At 37.2% G+C, this 15,714-nt stretch overlaps 1 protein-coding gene across 1 annotated transcript; it reads left to right on the top strand.

The window, feature by feature from the left end:
- Window positions 1–390: 390 nt before the first annotated feature.
- Window positions 391–1,654, top strand: kcne4 (potassium voltage-gated channel, Isk-related family, member 4). Its single transcript, XM_058634198.1, has 2 exons — window positions 391–543; window positions 939–1,654. The coding sequence occupies exon 2, from the start codon at window positions 977–979 to the stop codon at window positions 1,529–1,531; it is 555 nt and encodes a 184-aa protein (XP_058490181.1). The 5' UTR covers window positions 391–543; window positions 939–976; the 3' UTR covers window positions 1,532–1,654.
- The last annotated feature ends 14,060 nt before the right edge of the window (window positions 1,655–15,714 follow it).

The following is a 15,714-nucleotide window of genomic DNA, read 5'->3' as shown; positions in this document are numbered from 1 at the left end:
CCTTTAAGGTTAGTGATGGAAAAATTAGACTGATCCAATAAAGCACTAACACACATTTAATTCACTCTTCATCACTCGTCTCTAAATAGTTGCTCTTTCTTCTCAAATGTATTTTTCCACTTAATTCCCTCAGAAACTCTTTCTGTCAGAGATGATGTAATACGTCTTTGAAAAGTTAGGAATTAGATGTTTTTATTAGAATCCCCCAGTGTTCTATATATATATATATATATATATATATATATATATATATATATATATATATATATATATATATATATATATATATATATATATATATATATATATATATATATATATATATATGTGTGTGTGTGTGTGTGTGTATATTAAAGTATTGATTTATTTTCCATTATTTCTTTAGTCCCATCGGGGCTTCCATAGCCAGAGGACTCGTCAAACAATCATGTGACTCATGATGTCCAGAGTCTCTGTATAAATAAGTTCATCCGTTTGTCAGCGCTGCCAAACTCGTGAAGATCTGAAGTGCAGACAGAAGCTGAAACTCGCCTCAAGTGTTTGGTGAGTGAACACATGATCACACTCGTGTTTACAGACTGTTGCTGATTGGTTTAAAGGAGCTGCTTCGTTTTGAGGGTTAACATTTATGTCACTTTTGTTTTTGGGAACTTTTTCTAAACTTTTTTTTTTTAACGCAAACGAGAGACGACACAACGTAAGCTCGAGAATTAACATAAATCAACCTTAGAATCTAAATCACAGTTATGGTCTGAAAATGACTTCACACGTGTGTTACTATGGTATTTCAGCACTTTGTCAAATACATTCGCGGCATAAACTTCACTCATTTGCGTCGTAAAACGTGCGTGAAGCGTGCGTAAAGCGTGCGTAAAGCGTGCGTAAAAGTGAAATAAACCTCATATATATGAATGTACTTGTGTTTCTTTTTTTACCAGCGCAACTTTATCGTCCTCCACGTATATTTCACGAAAATATGGAGCATCTGGAAAACTCCACCGCTTTCCCAAACCGAATCTCCCAGCACACAGAGAGCAGCGTGAACTCCCTGACGGACAAAGGCGACGGGAACGCGTTTCTTTACATACTGATCGTCATGTGTTTCTACGGAGTCTTCCTCTGCGGGGTCATGCTTGTTTACTTCCGCTCCAAGCGCAGGGAAAAGAGAAGGATCAACATCTTTACGCGCCTGGTACACGAGGAGGAGCGGCGGGAGTGGGGCTCTCTGCCCAAGAAGAACAGCCTCTCCTTCCCCGCCGCAGCCACCGCTGCCTCCGGACTGCGATCAGTGCACGTGTCCCTGCCTTTCTGCGGTTTCCACGGCAACCACTTTGGACACCGCAGCTGCGAGGACGCGCTGCCATCTCCGCTGGCGTGTGCGCTGTGCACCGAGCAGAGCAGCATCAGCTCGCTGTGCTCATCCGCGGACACGCACATCGCCATCGAGGAGGAGTCGGACACCGGGACGGCGGAGGAACCGGAGGAGAACGTGAAGGGAGGGCCGAAGAACAGCGGGGACGATTCAGGCTGAGAGGAACCCAGAGAGGCGCACAGAAGAAACACCAGTTGGAGAGAAGAACAGGCACATTGAAGCCTTCTTATGTCATAGACCACCAAATAAGTCTAACCATGACTCATCAGTAATGATCACTAATCAATGTCACCAGGATCTGATCTCTAGGGAAGATATGGAAGAAGTCAAATGCGACAATGTAGCCTGGATGAAGGTCATGGCCATTTTGGGAACTTCTTTATTTCTTAGTTTACTGTCGTCATTTTAAATGATGATGTAACAGCAGTGACTTTAGGTTACTCTGCTGTTTGGGATATTTATGACACATATCTGTCAAAATTCTAGGGATGACTCGATACTGCTTTTCATATCCAATACTGATATCACTGCTTTGAGTATCTACTTATGTGAGTATGATACAGTTTGTGTAAAATACAACTTCCACTCATCATTTTCTCCACAAAGATCACAGCAGACATGTGCATCCCTCACTCTTATCTGGTCACATGACTTTGGTGGTGCATGTCTCTCTATGGTGCATTTATATTTATGATATTTAGTGTTTTCTGATTATATCTGATTTCTTTCCCCACATCTGATCCAATGATTCTGACCAGTATTGGATAAATACTGAGAGTGAATATCGTATCAGCTCATCCCTAGTTAATACATAGTGGATGTAAAGGTTCAGTTCCACTGAGTAAAACGTCATTTATCTATGAAAAGGTTGTTGGAGGTCATCACGCATGTTCCAGGACCGGGGATGGATGGATGGGTGGAGTTTTTATTATTATTTATCATCATCATTAGTATTAGTATTAGTATTAGTATCAGTATTATTATTATTATTATTATTATTATTACAATAGGTGGAGTTGTTTGTTATAAAAACTTCCTATGAATATGTATAAAAATGAAAACTCACCTTGTCAACAACAACAATCGCTGACAGGAAAAAAAGTTGGATAAACTAGATTAGTTCAAACTGAATTTGTATAACTCACTAACTTAAGTTTGAATTGTGCCAAATGAAGCCATTTTTTAAAGATTCTTCTCAAAAAGGAGACTCTTTCTTTTGCTTAGTGTATAATCATTTCAATGAATAAGTACAAAATGAAACACATGATAAATATAATCAAGTATTGCACAGCTTCAGCGCCCTCTCCTGCTCCTCACTGGTTTGGGCCGATGACTCACCCTGCAGAGACAGGGACAGGGACAGGGACAGAGACAGAGACAGAGACACTTTGAGGTTTTGGCTCTTTGGACTGAACTTGAATGCTCTCGCCGACATGGACTTGAGTGTTGTAACAATGTACCTGGAACCCACTTGAAAGAATCAACTGTAAAATGTGTGTTTGTTGTTGCTCTTTTTTTATGGACACGCTGATGATGTCAAGGTTTACTTGAAGAAAGAAAAGCACTGTACATATGTGCTTTGTATTTGTCACTCTCTAAGGCTTCATTAAAGCCGGGATCATTGTAGATTAAAAAGAATGCTTTTGAATGAAGCTTTAGATTCTTCTTTTTGTGGTGTACTTTGGTGAATGACCAATGGGGGGCAGTGTTGTAGAGGTTTGTTGATAGGTTTGGTCAAATGAGGAAGAGGAGAGATGAGGGAAGAGGAGAGTCTATTAGTGTAAATGTTATTTTCTTATGTATTTTGAAGATAACCTACATTAGATCTTTCGAGTCATACAGAATAATACATGTATATACTCCTTTTTTAACTGTTCGGGCTCTGACCTAATTCTATTATTATGTTATTATTATTATTATTATTATGTTATTATTAGTAGACTGTGACAAAAAGAAATCGCACTTGTAATATAATGACATGTAGTGTCATGTGATCTGATGTACTTAACGGTTGCTTGTGAGTAGCATTTAAATGTCAAGCAGGTAATTATAGTAATTACTTGTGAACGTGAAATAGTAAATGGTCGTTATTTAAATAACGCTTTTCTGGGCTCGATGACCACTCGCAGTTTCTGCCAATCATCCATTCACTCACACATTCATGCGGCGCAACTTGTGCAGCATGTTTTCTAACACACGTCTTTCATTCACACGCTGCTGGAGAACATGTCAGCATGTACATGCGAGCACTGCTAACACGTCCAAAATCAAATCATATTCAGTATTTTATTCATTAAGCTTTTTGTGACGTGGCTAAAATCAGTTTTTCCTGCAGTCAAGCATCTGTGTCTCATGCTGAGTCCAAAAAAGCTGCACTATCCCTTTAAGCTCATGTAAAACACTCCTGAGGGACATCATTTAAAGAGCCATTGGATCACATGTTGACTCTTGAGTTGAGCCCAGCAGACGACAGCAGTGATTCACTGACGCTGAACATCAGACAAAACAAACGACAGATGGCAGCTTCAGGTTTTCTGATCCCTGACAAACACACACACACACACACACACCTGCAGGTCTCAGTGCACTGACGGCTCCTCACACCAACAGAGGCGACACACATAGATTTAATGAAGCATTGACAGGGTGAGCTGTACAGTATGTGAAGTGACAGGTTACACGGGGTATAAACAGGGATTCACATGACTTTAGCACAACCGGCTTTAGCCTGTGCTTGGTGAAGCATTAAGGGTTGATATTTATTAGAGTTTTATCTTTTTCTACGTCAGTTAGCTGGTTGAGTGATTTGATAAACCTTAAAATAACTTTTATAAGGATAAAAAAGTCACAAACGCCTCTCCCATGGAGTATTATGATAGAAAGGGGAGCGGTGACATGGGAAATTGGCAGTAAGAACATAAAACTCAAATGTTGTGCATATTGTCTGGACAAACGTCTTATAAAAACAATATTGTGCAACTATAGAAACAGTCATTATGATTGCCATTGTTTATTAGCGTGCAGAATACCAAGAGAATAATAGGCTACACCTTGCTAATGCTTCCACGATGCTACAGGGAATCACCAAACAGTATCTATGCTGTGATGTAACACAATAGAGAGTTCCTGACAATAAACAATCAGCAGGTCTGATGCCTGGAGCCTGAGGGAGCTCAAAAATACCTTATCCAACAGCTTCGTCTGCGATGAAAGTTACTGCAAATCAATTATGTATTTGAAAAATAGCATGTCAGTTTCAATGGAAATAAAAAAAAAAAATGGAAGTCACATCTATAGTATTAAGTATTATAGTATAGTATCAAATATTATAGTATAGTATCAAGTATTATAGAATAGTATTAAGTATTATAGTATAGTATCAAGTATTATAGAATAGTATTAAGTATTATAGTATAGTATCAAGTATTATAGCATAGTATTAAGTATTATAGTATAGTATCAAGTATTATAGTATAGTATTAAGTATTATAGCATAGTATCAAGTATTATAGCATAGTATTAAGTATTATAGTATAGTATCAAGTATTATAGAATAGTATTAAGTATTATAGTATAGTATCAAGTATTATAGCATAGTATTAAGTATTATAGTATAGTATCAAGTATTATAGTATAGTATTAAGTATTATAGCATAGTATCAAGTATTATAGCATAGTATTAAGTATTATAGTATAGTATCAAGTATTATAGAATAGTATTAAGTATTATAGTATAGTATCAAGTATTATAGCATAGTATTAAGTATTATAGTATAGTATCAAGTATTATAGTATAGTATTAAGTATTATAGCATAGTATTAAGTATTATAGTATAGTATCAAGTATTATAGTATAGTATTATGTATTATAGTATAGTATTAAGTATTATAGTATAGTATCGTATTATAGTATAGTATTATGTATTATAGTATAGTATTAAGTATTATAGTATATTATTAAGTATTATAGTATAGTATTAAGTATTATAGCATAGTATTAAGTATTATAGTATAGTATCAAGTATTATAGTATAGTATTAAGTATTATAGTATAGTATCAAGTATTATAGCATAGTATTAAGTATTATAGTATAGTATCAAGTATTATAGTATAGTATTATGTATTATAGTATAGTATTAAGTATTATAGTATAGTATCAAGTATTATAGTATAGTATTATGTATTATAGTATAGTATTAAGTATTATAGTATATTAAGTATTATAGTATAGTATTAAGTATTATAGTATAGTATTAAGAATTATAGTATAGTATCAAGTATTATAGCATAGTATTAAGTATTATAGTATAGTATCAAGTATTATAGTATATTATTAAGTATTATAGTATAGTATTAAGTATTATAGTATAGTATTAAGTATTATAGCATAGTATTAAGTATTATAGTATAGTATCAAGTATTATAGTATAGTATTAAGTATTATAGTATAGTATTAAGTATTATAGTATAGTATTAAGTATTATAGTATAGTATTAAGAATTATAGTATAGTATCAAGTATTATAGCATAGTATTAAGTATTATAGTATAGTATCGTATTATAGTATAGTATTATGTATTATAGTATAGTATTAAGTATTATAGTATATTATTAAGTATTATAGTATAGTATTAAGTATTATAGTATAGTATTAAGAATTATAGTATAGTATCAAGTATTATAGCATAGTATTAAGTATTATAGTATAGTATCAAGTATTATAGTATATTATTAAGTATTATAGTATATTATTAAGTATTATAGTATAGTATCAAGTATTATAGCATAGTATTAAGTATTATAGTATAGTATCAAGTATTATAGTATAGTATTAAGTATTATAGTATAGTATTATGTATTATAGTATAGTATTAAGTATTATAGTATATTATTAAGTATTATAGTATAGTATTAAGTATTATAGTATAGTATTAAGTATTATAGTATAGTATCAAGTATTATAGCATAGTATTAAGTATTATAGTATAGTATCAAGTATTATAGTATAGTATTATGTATTATAGTATAGTATTAAGTATTATAGTATAGTATCAAGTATTATAGTATAGTATTTTGTATTATAGTATAGTATTAAGTATTATAGTATATTATTAAGTATTATAGTATAGTATTAAGTATTATAGTATAGTATTAAGTATTATAGTATAGTATCAAGTATTATAGTATAGTATCAAGTATTATAGCATAGTATTAAGTATTATAGTATAGTATCAAGTATTATAGTATATTATTAAGTATTATAGTATAGTATCAAGTATTATAGCATAGTATTAAGTATTATAGTATAGTATTAAGTATTTTGGTATAGTATAGTATTAAGTGGAACATCCTCAAGCCAACAAATGAGATTGGAGTATTTCTGCGTCACTTGCCACAGATGCAGACTTGATGCAGAGACATAAACATAAACACCACACTGAATAATTCATGCACAACAAAATCACTCACACAACCATGGAGCAAACCATTCCTGCCGTGTCTCGAGCAGCGGACAGCGGAGAATCTGTGTGAGTTTGTCCTTCATTCTTCACAGAACAGTAGATCTAAGTGTGACTGTGTGTCCCTGTGAGTGTGTGAGTGTGACAGAGATAATGGCGATAGTTTCAATTCTCAGACGTGAGAGTGACTCAGAGACAGAGGAGTGACAACACCATGCAGATGTGATTCATGGAGCTTCTGCCGCGCTGTGAAGCAGGATGTTTGTCATTAGTGTCGTCCTGTGGGAGTCAATAGTAAGGCCAGTGTCCTGACTCGGGGCACACACACACACACACACACACACACACAGGTTTGCAGAACCTTATTAAGACCTTGTTTTCCAGCCTAAAACAAAGTATCATCTCTAACCTAAACCCAACCACAATTCAAATCTTAACCAGTTTCTTAGAAATGGGGTTCTGCTGCGTTAGGACCAGGTTTTGGTTTCGATGAGGACTACTGGTCCTGACAAGAAAAAGCCCTAAATAGGTAACGAAAACAAGTACACACACACGTATGCTCTCTCTCATACACACACACACACACACACACATATGCATTAATGAGTCTGGAAATGAGTCATCTCCAAACCGACCATCTCTCTCTCTCTCTCTCTCTATCTCTCTTTCTGTCTCTCTTTCTGTCTCTCTCTCTGTCTCTCTCTCTGGTTCCACCCTAACCTCCTCCCCTTCCTCTTCTTCAGCGCTGTCTCCTCATTAAACTTCTTTTTATTAAGTGAAGTGCTCTGTAAACACTGCACTTGTTGTCCATGTGAGTCTTTTTCCATCAGAGGGTTTTTATTCTGTGAGGAAACCTTTTCACTTTGCCATAGATTACTTTTTATGGGCGTGTCAACGAGGTCATGGACACACAGAACAGTCTGCTCATTAGTTAGTTATACAGAAGAGGAAAATACTAGTTTATCAGTATCATTTTTGGATTGTGGTCGGCCCTCACATATGTCACACACACTCACTGTGTGTGAAAACATGGCTGCCAGTGGGCACACAAAGAAAAACAGAGTAGTTGTGGTGCAGAGTAGTTGTTGTTGTGCAGAGTAGTTGTGGTGCAGAGTAGTTGTTGTTGTGCAGAGTAGTTGTTGTGGTGCAGAGTAGTTGTTGTTGTGCAGAGTAGTTGTTGTTGTGGTGCAGAGTAGTTTTTGTGGTGCAGAGTAGTTGTTGTTGTGCAGAGTAGTTGTTGTTGTGCAGAGTAGTTGTTGTTGTGCAGAGTAGTTGTTGTGGTGCAGAGTAGTTGTTGTTGTGCAGAGTAGTTGTTGTGGTGCAGAGTAGTTGTTGTGGTGCAGAGTAGTTGTTGTTGTGCAGAGTAGTTGTTGTGGTGCAGAGTAGTTGTTGTTGTGCAGAGTAATTGTTGTGGTGCAGAGTAGTTGTTGTGGTGCAGAGTAGTTGTTGTGGTGCAGAGTAGTTGTTGTTGTGCAGAGTAGTTGTTGTTGTGCAGAGTAGTTGTTGTGGTGCAGAGTAGTTGTTGTGGTGCAGAGTAGTTGTTGTTGTGCAGAGTAGTTGTTGTGGTGCAGAGTAGTTGTTGTTGTGCAGAGTAATTGTTGTGGTGCAGAGTAGTTGTTGTGGTGCAGAGTAGTTGTTGTTGTTGTGCAGAGTAGTTGTTGTGGTGCAGAGTAGTTGTTGTGGTGCAGAGTAGTTGTGGTGCAGAGTAGTTGTTGTGGTGCAGAGTAGTTGTTGTTGTGCAGAGTAGTTGTTGTTGTGGTGCAGAGTTGTTGTTGTGGTGCAGAGTAGTTGTTGTTGTGCAGAGTAGTTGTTGTTGTGCAGAGTAGTTGTTGTTGTGGTGCAGAGTAGTTGTTGTGGTGCAGAGTAGTTGTTGTTGTGCAGAGTAGTTGTTGTGGTGCAGAGTAGTTGTTGTGGTGCAGAGTAGTTGTTGTGCAGAGTAGTTGTTGTGGTGCAGAGTAGTTGTTGTTGTGCAGATTAGTTGTTGTTGTGGTGCAGAGTAGTTGTTGTGGTGCAGAGTAGTTGTTGTTGTGCAGAGTAGTTGTTGTGGTGCAGAGTAGTTGTTGTGGTGCAGAGTAGTTGTTGTGCAGAGTAGTTGTTGTGGTGCAGAGTAGTTGTTGTTGTGCAGAGTAGTTGTTGTGCAGAGTAGTTGTTGTGGTGCAGAGTAGTTGTTGTTGTGCAGAGTAGTTGTTGTTGTACAGAGTAGTTGTTGTGCAGAGTAGTTGTTGTGGTGCAGAGTAGTTGTTGTTGTGGTGCAGAGTAGTTGTTGTGGTGCAGAGTAGTTGTTGTTGTGCAGAGTAGTTGTTGTGGTGCAGAGTAGTTGTTGTGGTGCAGAGTAGTTGTTGTGCAGAGTAGTTGTTGTGGTGCAGAGTAGTTGTTGTTGTGCAGAGTAGTTGTTGTTGTGGTGCAGAGTAGTTGTTGTGGTGCAGAGTAGTTGTTGTGGTGCAGAGTAGTTGTTGTTGTGCAGAGTAGTTGTTGTTGTGCAGAGTAGTTGTTGTTGTGCAGAGTAGTTGTTGTTGTGGTGCAGAGTAGTTGTTGTTGTGCAGAGTAGTTGTTGTGGTGCAGAGTAGTTGTTGTGGTGCAGAGTAGTTGTTGTTGTGCAGAGTAGTTGTTGTGGTGCAGAGTAGTTGTTGTTGTGCAGAGTAGTTGTTGTTGTGGTGCAGAGTAGTTGTTGTGGTGCAGAGTAGTTGTTGTGGTGCAGAGTAGTTGTTGTTGTGCAGAGTAGTTGTTGTGGTGCAGAGTAGTTGTTGTTGTGCAGAGTAGTTGTTGTTGTGCAGAGTAGTTGTTGTTGTGCAGAGTAGTTGTTGTTGTGCAGAGTAGTTGTTGTGGTGCAGAGTAGTTGTTGTGGTGCAGAGTAGTTGTTGTGCAGAGTAGTTGTTGTTGTGGTGCAGAGTAGTTGTTGTGTAGAGTAGTTGTTGTTGTGCAGAGTAGTTGTTGTTGTGCAGAGTAGTTGTTGTTGTGCAGAGTAGTTGTTGTTGTGCAGAGTAGTTGTTGTGGTGCAGAGTAGTTGTTGTTGTTGTGCAGAGTAGTTGTTGTGGTGCAGAGTAGTTGTTGTTGTGGTGCAGAGTAGTTGTTGTGTAGAGTAGTTGTTGTGGTGCAGAGTAGTTGTTGTGGTGCAGAGTAGTTGTTGTTGTGCAGAGTAGTTGTTGTTGTGCAGAGTAGTTGTTGTGGTGCAGAGTAGTTGTTGTTGTGCAGAGTAGTTGTTGTTGTGGTGCAGAGTAGTTGTTGTGTAGAGTAGTTGTTGTGGTGCAGAGTAGTTGTTGTGGTGCAGAGTAGTTGTTGTTGTGCAGAGTAGTTGTTGTTGTGCAGAGTAGTTGTTGTTGTGCAGAGTAGTTGTTGTTATGCAGAGTAGTTGTTGTTGTGCAGAGTAGTTGTTGTTGTTGTGCAGAGTAGTTGTTGTGGTGCAGAGTAGTTGTTGTTGTGCAGAGTAGTTGTTGTTGTTGTGCAGAGTAGTTGTTGTTGTGCAGAGTAGTTGTTGTTGTTGTGCAGAGTAGTTGTTGTTGTGCAGAGTAGTTGTTGTTGTTGTCCAGAGTAGTTGTTGTTGTGCAGAGTAGTTGTAAGTAAGTGGAAATGTGTTACGTTTGTAACTCAATGTTTTATGATTGATGACATAAACTTACTAAAGTAAACAGTAACAGACGATCAACTCCTGTTTCTCTGCAAACTAAAAAACACAGATTCTTTTCTATGGACTTTGGTGCAGGTGAGTGAGTGGTAAAAAAAGTAAATAGAGGAAGTCAGTGAACATACTGTTAAAGTATTGTAAATTGAAGCAGACGTGTGTGTTGTTGTGTGTCCCCTCTGGCAGCCATGTTTTCACTGACACCGGTGAGCACTGAGCGTCCACTCTCACCACGACTAACGTGACAATGTCAGTTAGTCTCTCACATGCTCAGGATGAGGACATTCTTTTTCTGAATAGTTCTAGTGCAGGTCTGCAGAGTGTACTGTATATATATTATATTTATATATAAATGACATTTCTATATAACACTAACGTTCTTATGGGCAATCTTTGTAAGTTATTAACCTGACAGATATTGAGATATTGAGCCTGTTCTTCTGACTCTAGGTGGCACAAACGGAATAATGCAGCTTTAAAGCTGCTCCAACATCAAATGACATAAACCAAATCAAAGGCAACCTGACCCTGGCTCTGTGGTGTATTTAAAGGTCCAGTGAGTCACATTTACAGAAACCTAATATAAGTATATATAAGGTTATATAAGTATATATAAGGTAATATAAGTATATATAAGGTAATATAAGTATATATAAGGTAATATAAGTATATATAAGATAATATAAGTATATATAAGGTTATATAAGTATATATAAGGTAATATAAGTATATATAAGGTTATATAAGTATATATAAGGTTATATAAGTATATATAAGGTAATATAAGTATATATAAGGTAATATAAGTATATATAATGTAATATAAGTAAGTGTATTATTTTTTACACATTCATTAAGAAGCTCGTCGTTCTTTGTGGCGTGTGAAGGCCACCGTAGTTCCCTGCAGTGCTTAAGAGTGTGAAGGGAGAGTTTGTTACAATCTGCAGTCTCAACCTTAAATGTTAGACTTGTAGTCAAGACCCAGACCAAGACAATACCAAGACCAGAGGGTATCAAGACCAAGACAAGACTAAAACTAAGACGAAACCAAGACCAAGACCAAAAAAACAGACTAGTGTTGAAGTTCCACCATAACTTGCTGAATTTCTAATGGTGTCAGATTTATTGCTATAGAATATTGTTACAACAAAGAAATAATCCACCAAACACAAATGTCTTTACTTTTTGTGCTGGTTTTATTTAAGAACTGGACTGATCAGGTTATCAAAACACAAATAAATAATAATAATAATGATAAATATATTCATTATCATTGTTATTGGTAGTAGTTATTGTAGTAGTGGTACGAGTAATAGTAGACCATTATTGTTTACTGACTTTATAAATCAAGGGTTTACTCATTCAAACAGATTCGCCCCCTGGTGGATATTCAATATATTGTTTACTTTTGTGTACTTACGAGACCTGGAAGACAAATCCACTTTTTATAAACAGTCCGTGATGTTAATGTTTTCAACTGAGACTGAGGTGATAATTCACTGTCATGTTTACAGGCGGTTTTGCTGCACCCTAGTGGCCAAGATTATCACTTAATACACATATAACGCCATTTTCTCTTCAATCTTTTTCTGTCTTCCAGTTTCATTTCTTTCATGCTTGAGGAATCTTAGTGTAATTCAAGTCTTTTGGCTGTTGCTGTCATATCTGCAGTCATATCTGTTCAAAAGCAACAGGTATCACGATTAACCAAAGGAAAAAGAAAAGACATTTGATGTCTCTAAATCTTCCCCAGCAACCTTTGCAGTGTGCAGCTGGTGGTTTAAATTGCTCTTCCTGATCAAATATCTATTGATTTTCTGCATTGGTGATAAATTACCAGACCTTTTCTGGGTCATGGTGACGGAGTCAGAAGCATTTATGACAAAGTAGCAGGACTGCGTCACCCAGGCTGAGAACAATCAGCCTGTCTGCCTGTGTTTGTGACACTAAAATGATGTTTGAGTGCAGTTCAATGAAAGATATTACGCTTTGAATTCATCATTTCATTCTCAAATCATATTCAATCCTGTATTTTTCTATAGACGAATGCAGCGAGTCATTTGTGTGTTTCTAGCAGCGCCGCCATTACTGCGATGGCACGTCGTCCTGCTCTGTTCTGCACAGTGGTCACGGTCACTTCTCCAAACCTGCAGCTCAGAGGTCTGGATATTCATTCAAATTGTCGCCTACTCTGTAACAAATTCTGATTTTAAAAGTCACTAAGCGAATGACAATGTAATGTAAAATGACGTGGTCCTCTGCACGCCCAGAGAATCGTTTCAGACCGTACGTGTGCTTATGTGAAACACAGGGATGTGTGCACACGTGACATCACACCAGACTTGGTCAGAGGTCTGTTGTCGCCTGGCGTGAAGTGTTTGCTGCTCGGTTCCTTGCACTAATGAGCACAGTTACTGTTCACAGTCGAGCTGAAGGAAAGCTCAGCAGAGCAGCGTCAGTGCGCCGCTGTAACACACAAGGAAGCTAAATGTGGCTCTCTGCTGTCTTTTGAACACACACCTGTCTAATGAATGCCATATTGAGCCACACTGCTTAATTAGTCACTGGAGGAGCTGTCCCTCAGAGGCGTGTTACCGTGACAACTGTACGCCAATGCAGGAATGCTTTGGAAGTAAATGAGACACAAATGCTTCATCTTCACTCTGGTCTTTTGTTTGTGTCACTGAGCAGAAGTCAGATCCTGTCACTGGTGAAGGCTGTGAGTCACATTTATAGGAAGTCTCTAAGACTCTACTGTGATGAACACTGTGATGAACACTGTGTGCTGACAGCTGATACACAGGAGAAATGTTCCCCTGGTGGACGCATCAAATTCCTCTCATGCTCCTGCTACGTTACGATGTTGCCTCTAACAGTGAGCTTCTCATCACTCCTCATCTCTGTACACAGTACGTGTATACACAGTACATGTATACACAGTACGTGTATACACAGTACATGTATACACAGTACGTGTATACACAGTACATGTATACACAGTACGTGTATACACAGTACATGTATACACAGTACGTGTATACACAGTGTGTAGCGTCACAGTCTTTGACTTTAGACAATAAAGAACATCGCTAACACTTTAGATTAGGGAACACATATTCACCATTAATGAGTTGCTTATTAGCATGTACATTAGTAACATGGCTCTTAATTAGTCATTATTAAGAACTTAGTCTGGACTTTATAAGAACTTCTTATCTTGTCACAAACACAAGTTTTAAAAAAGTTAAAAACTCCTGTTCTTATGTATTCATGTGTGCAAAGTACAAATATAAACATTCTTCATCTAAATATATTAACTCTGTGCCATAGCAACTGTATCAAATTCATCTGCTTGGTTGTCATGGAGATTGATCTGTTGACTTGCAAGTTAATCACTGTAAAGATTTTATCTGTTGCACTTCACCTCGTCATTTTTTGAAGAATCCCATTTAAAAAAGTGAAATATACAGTATATACAGTATATGGAACATATTTACCAATGAGGTGAAAACACAAATAGACGTTTGACTTATGTTTTGAACCTATATACAGAGTATATTTTAATATAAGTGAGCTACAATATGGCAGCTGCAGAGTTGAAAGATTTGAGAGAAGTCAGCAGTCTTGTATAAAGTACTTGAAAGTGATACTTGAGTAAAAGTACAAGTATCTTACCACAAAATGACTGGTAGAAGTTAAAGTCACCTTACCTCACTGTACCTGACATTTACTGTACTTAAGTATCAAAAGTAATTTTCTGATATAAAATGTACTTGAGTATTAAAAGTAAAAGTATTTAAATGGTACAGACAAACAACTTATATAACAATATTAAAATGAACCTTCTGTCATGAATGGTGACAAACTCTCTGTGTCTGCTTGTATTTTTGAGACTTTCTGAAACTTTGTGAGTCTGCGGAGCTTCTCGACGTCACACTGTGTTTTAATTCAGACGAAATCTGCGGTTGATCTGCGTGAGCTCGCTGCGTCCGGAGTGAACAACAGAAACAGAAACAGAAACAGAAACCCGGAGACCAGAGCCTCGGGGTCGGACTGTCAGGGGTAAACCACTGGTGTGCTTTAAGTCCACTTGGAGCCAAAATCTGTGGCTAACAGCTGAGCGGCTGTTTTGAATTTGAATTCACTGAGTTAATTTCAGAACCGTAGATGAAGCAGCGTCTGTTTTCACAGACTGACTATAATGAAGGAATGAGTTGTTTTTCTATTGCTCCTGTGAGTGATATTCATCATCATAAAGTCACCGCTAACAACTAATGTGCAACTCTACTACTCACGTGTACGTGGTCTCGGTCTTATCTTGGTCTCAATACCCTCCGGTCTTGGTTTACGCAGTCTTGACTACAAGTCTAAAAATGAGCTTGTAGGCTTCAAGATTAGATGAAAGGTTAATTAAGGTGAAAGATATAAGATTTAACATAAAATGGACTTGGGGCAGCCCATTGGCTTGTAACCGGAGGGTTAAACTTAAACTTCTGTACATTCACTTCTCTGTCTCGTAACAATGTCTTCTGTCTCGTAACATTGTCTTCTGTCTCGTACCATTGTCTTCTGTCTCGTACCATTGTCTTCTGTCTCGTAACATTGTCTTCTGTCTCGTAACATTGTCTTCTGTCTTCTCAGCAGAGGACAGACAGCTGCCTTCACAATAACAGCAGAACAACACTGTGTTTGAAGGCTTGAGTGACGACAGGTTGTTTATGTGTCTGGATTTACACTAATGAGCAGAGTGAGTGGGTGAGTGGGTGAATCACTCACACAGTTACAGTTGTTAGTGTTGCAGAAGCTCTGACACCTCCAGATTTCAGAAGAACAAACTTATTATAATCTTTGAGGGTCAGTGATCTCTCTCTTGAGATTTGTTTTACACTCAGACAACAATTATGAGATTACAAGACAAACAAAGAAAAGAGAAGAAAAGAAATCCATCTGCTGAAGAAGGTTTGTCAAAAGCATCATGTGCACATTCTGTCCATGTACACATGTGACAACCTCATGTCCGACAAACAAACCGAGCTCCAATGTTTGTTATTTCCGATGTGAAAATGAAATAAGTCACAGGGTTTACACTCCCACTCAGCTCGAGTCCCTGAAGTCTCCAAGACTCGACAAGTGCTCTTTTACCTGTTCTTCTTATTTCATCTAATCCGTCCCCCTTTGCAACTGTCAACTTAAAATGAGTAAAACATTTGAATGTCATTTAAAACCATTAAACAAGTTAAAGAGGTTCAAATTGGCAACATCA

The sequence above is a fragment of the Solea solea genome, chromosome 7, assembly GCF_958295425.1.
Source record: "Solea solea chromosome 7, fSolSol10.1, whole genome shotgun sequence".
Taxonomy (NCBI): Eukaryota; Metazoa; Chordata; class Actinopteri; order Pleuronectiformes; family Soleidae; genus Solea; species Solea solea.
Note: the sequence above shows the minus strand (reverse complement) of the source record. Positions and strands in the feature narration are given on the sequence as shown.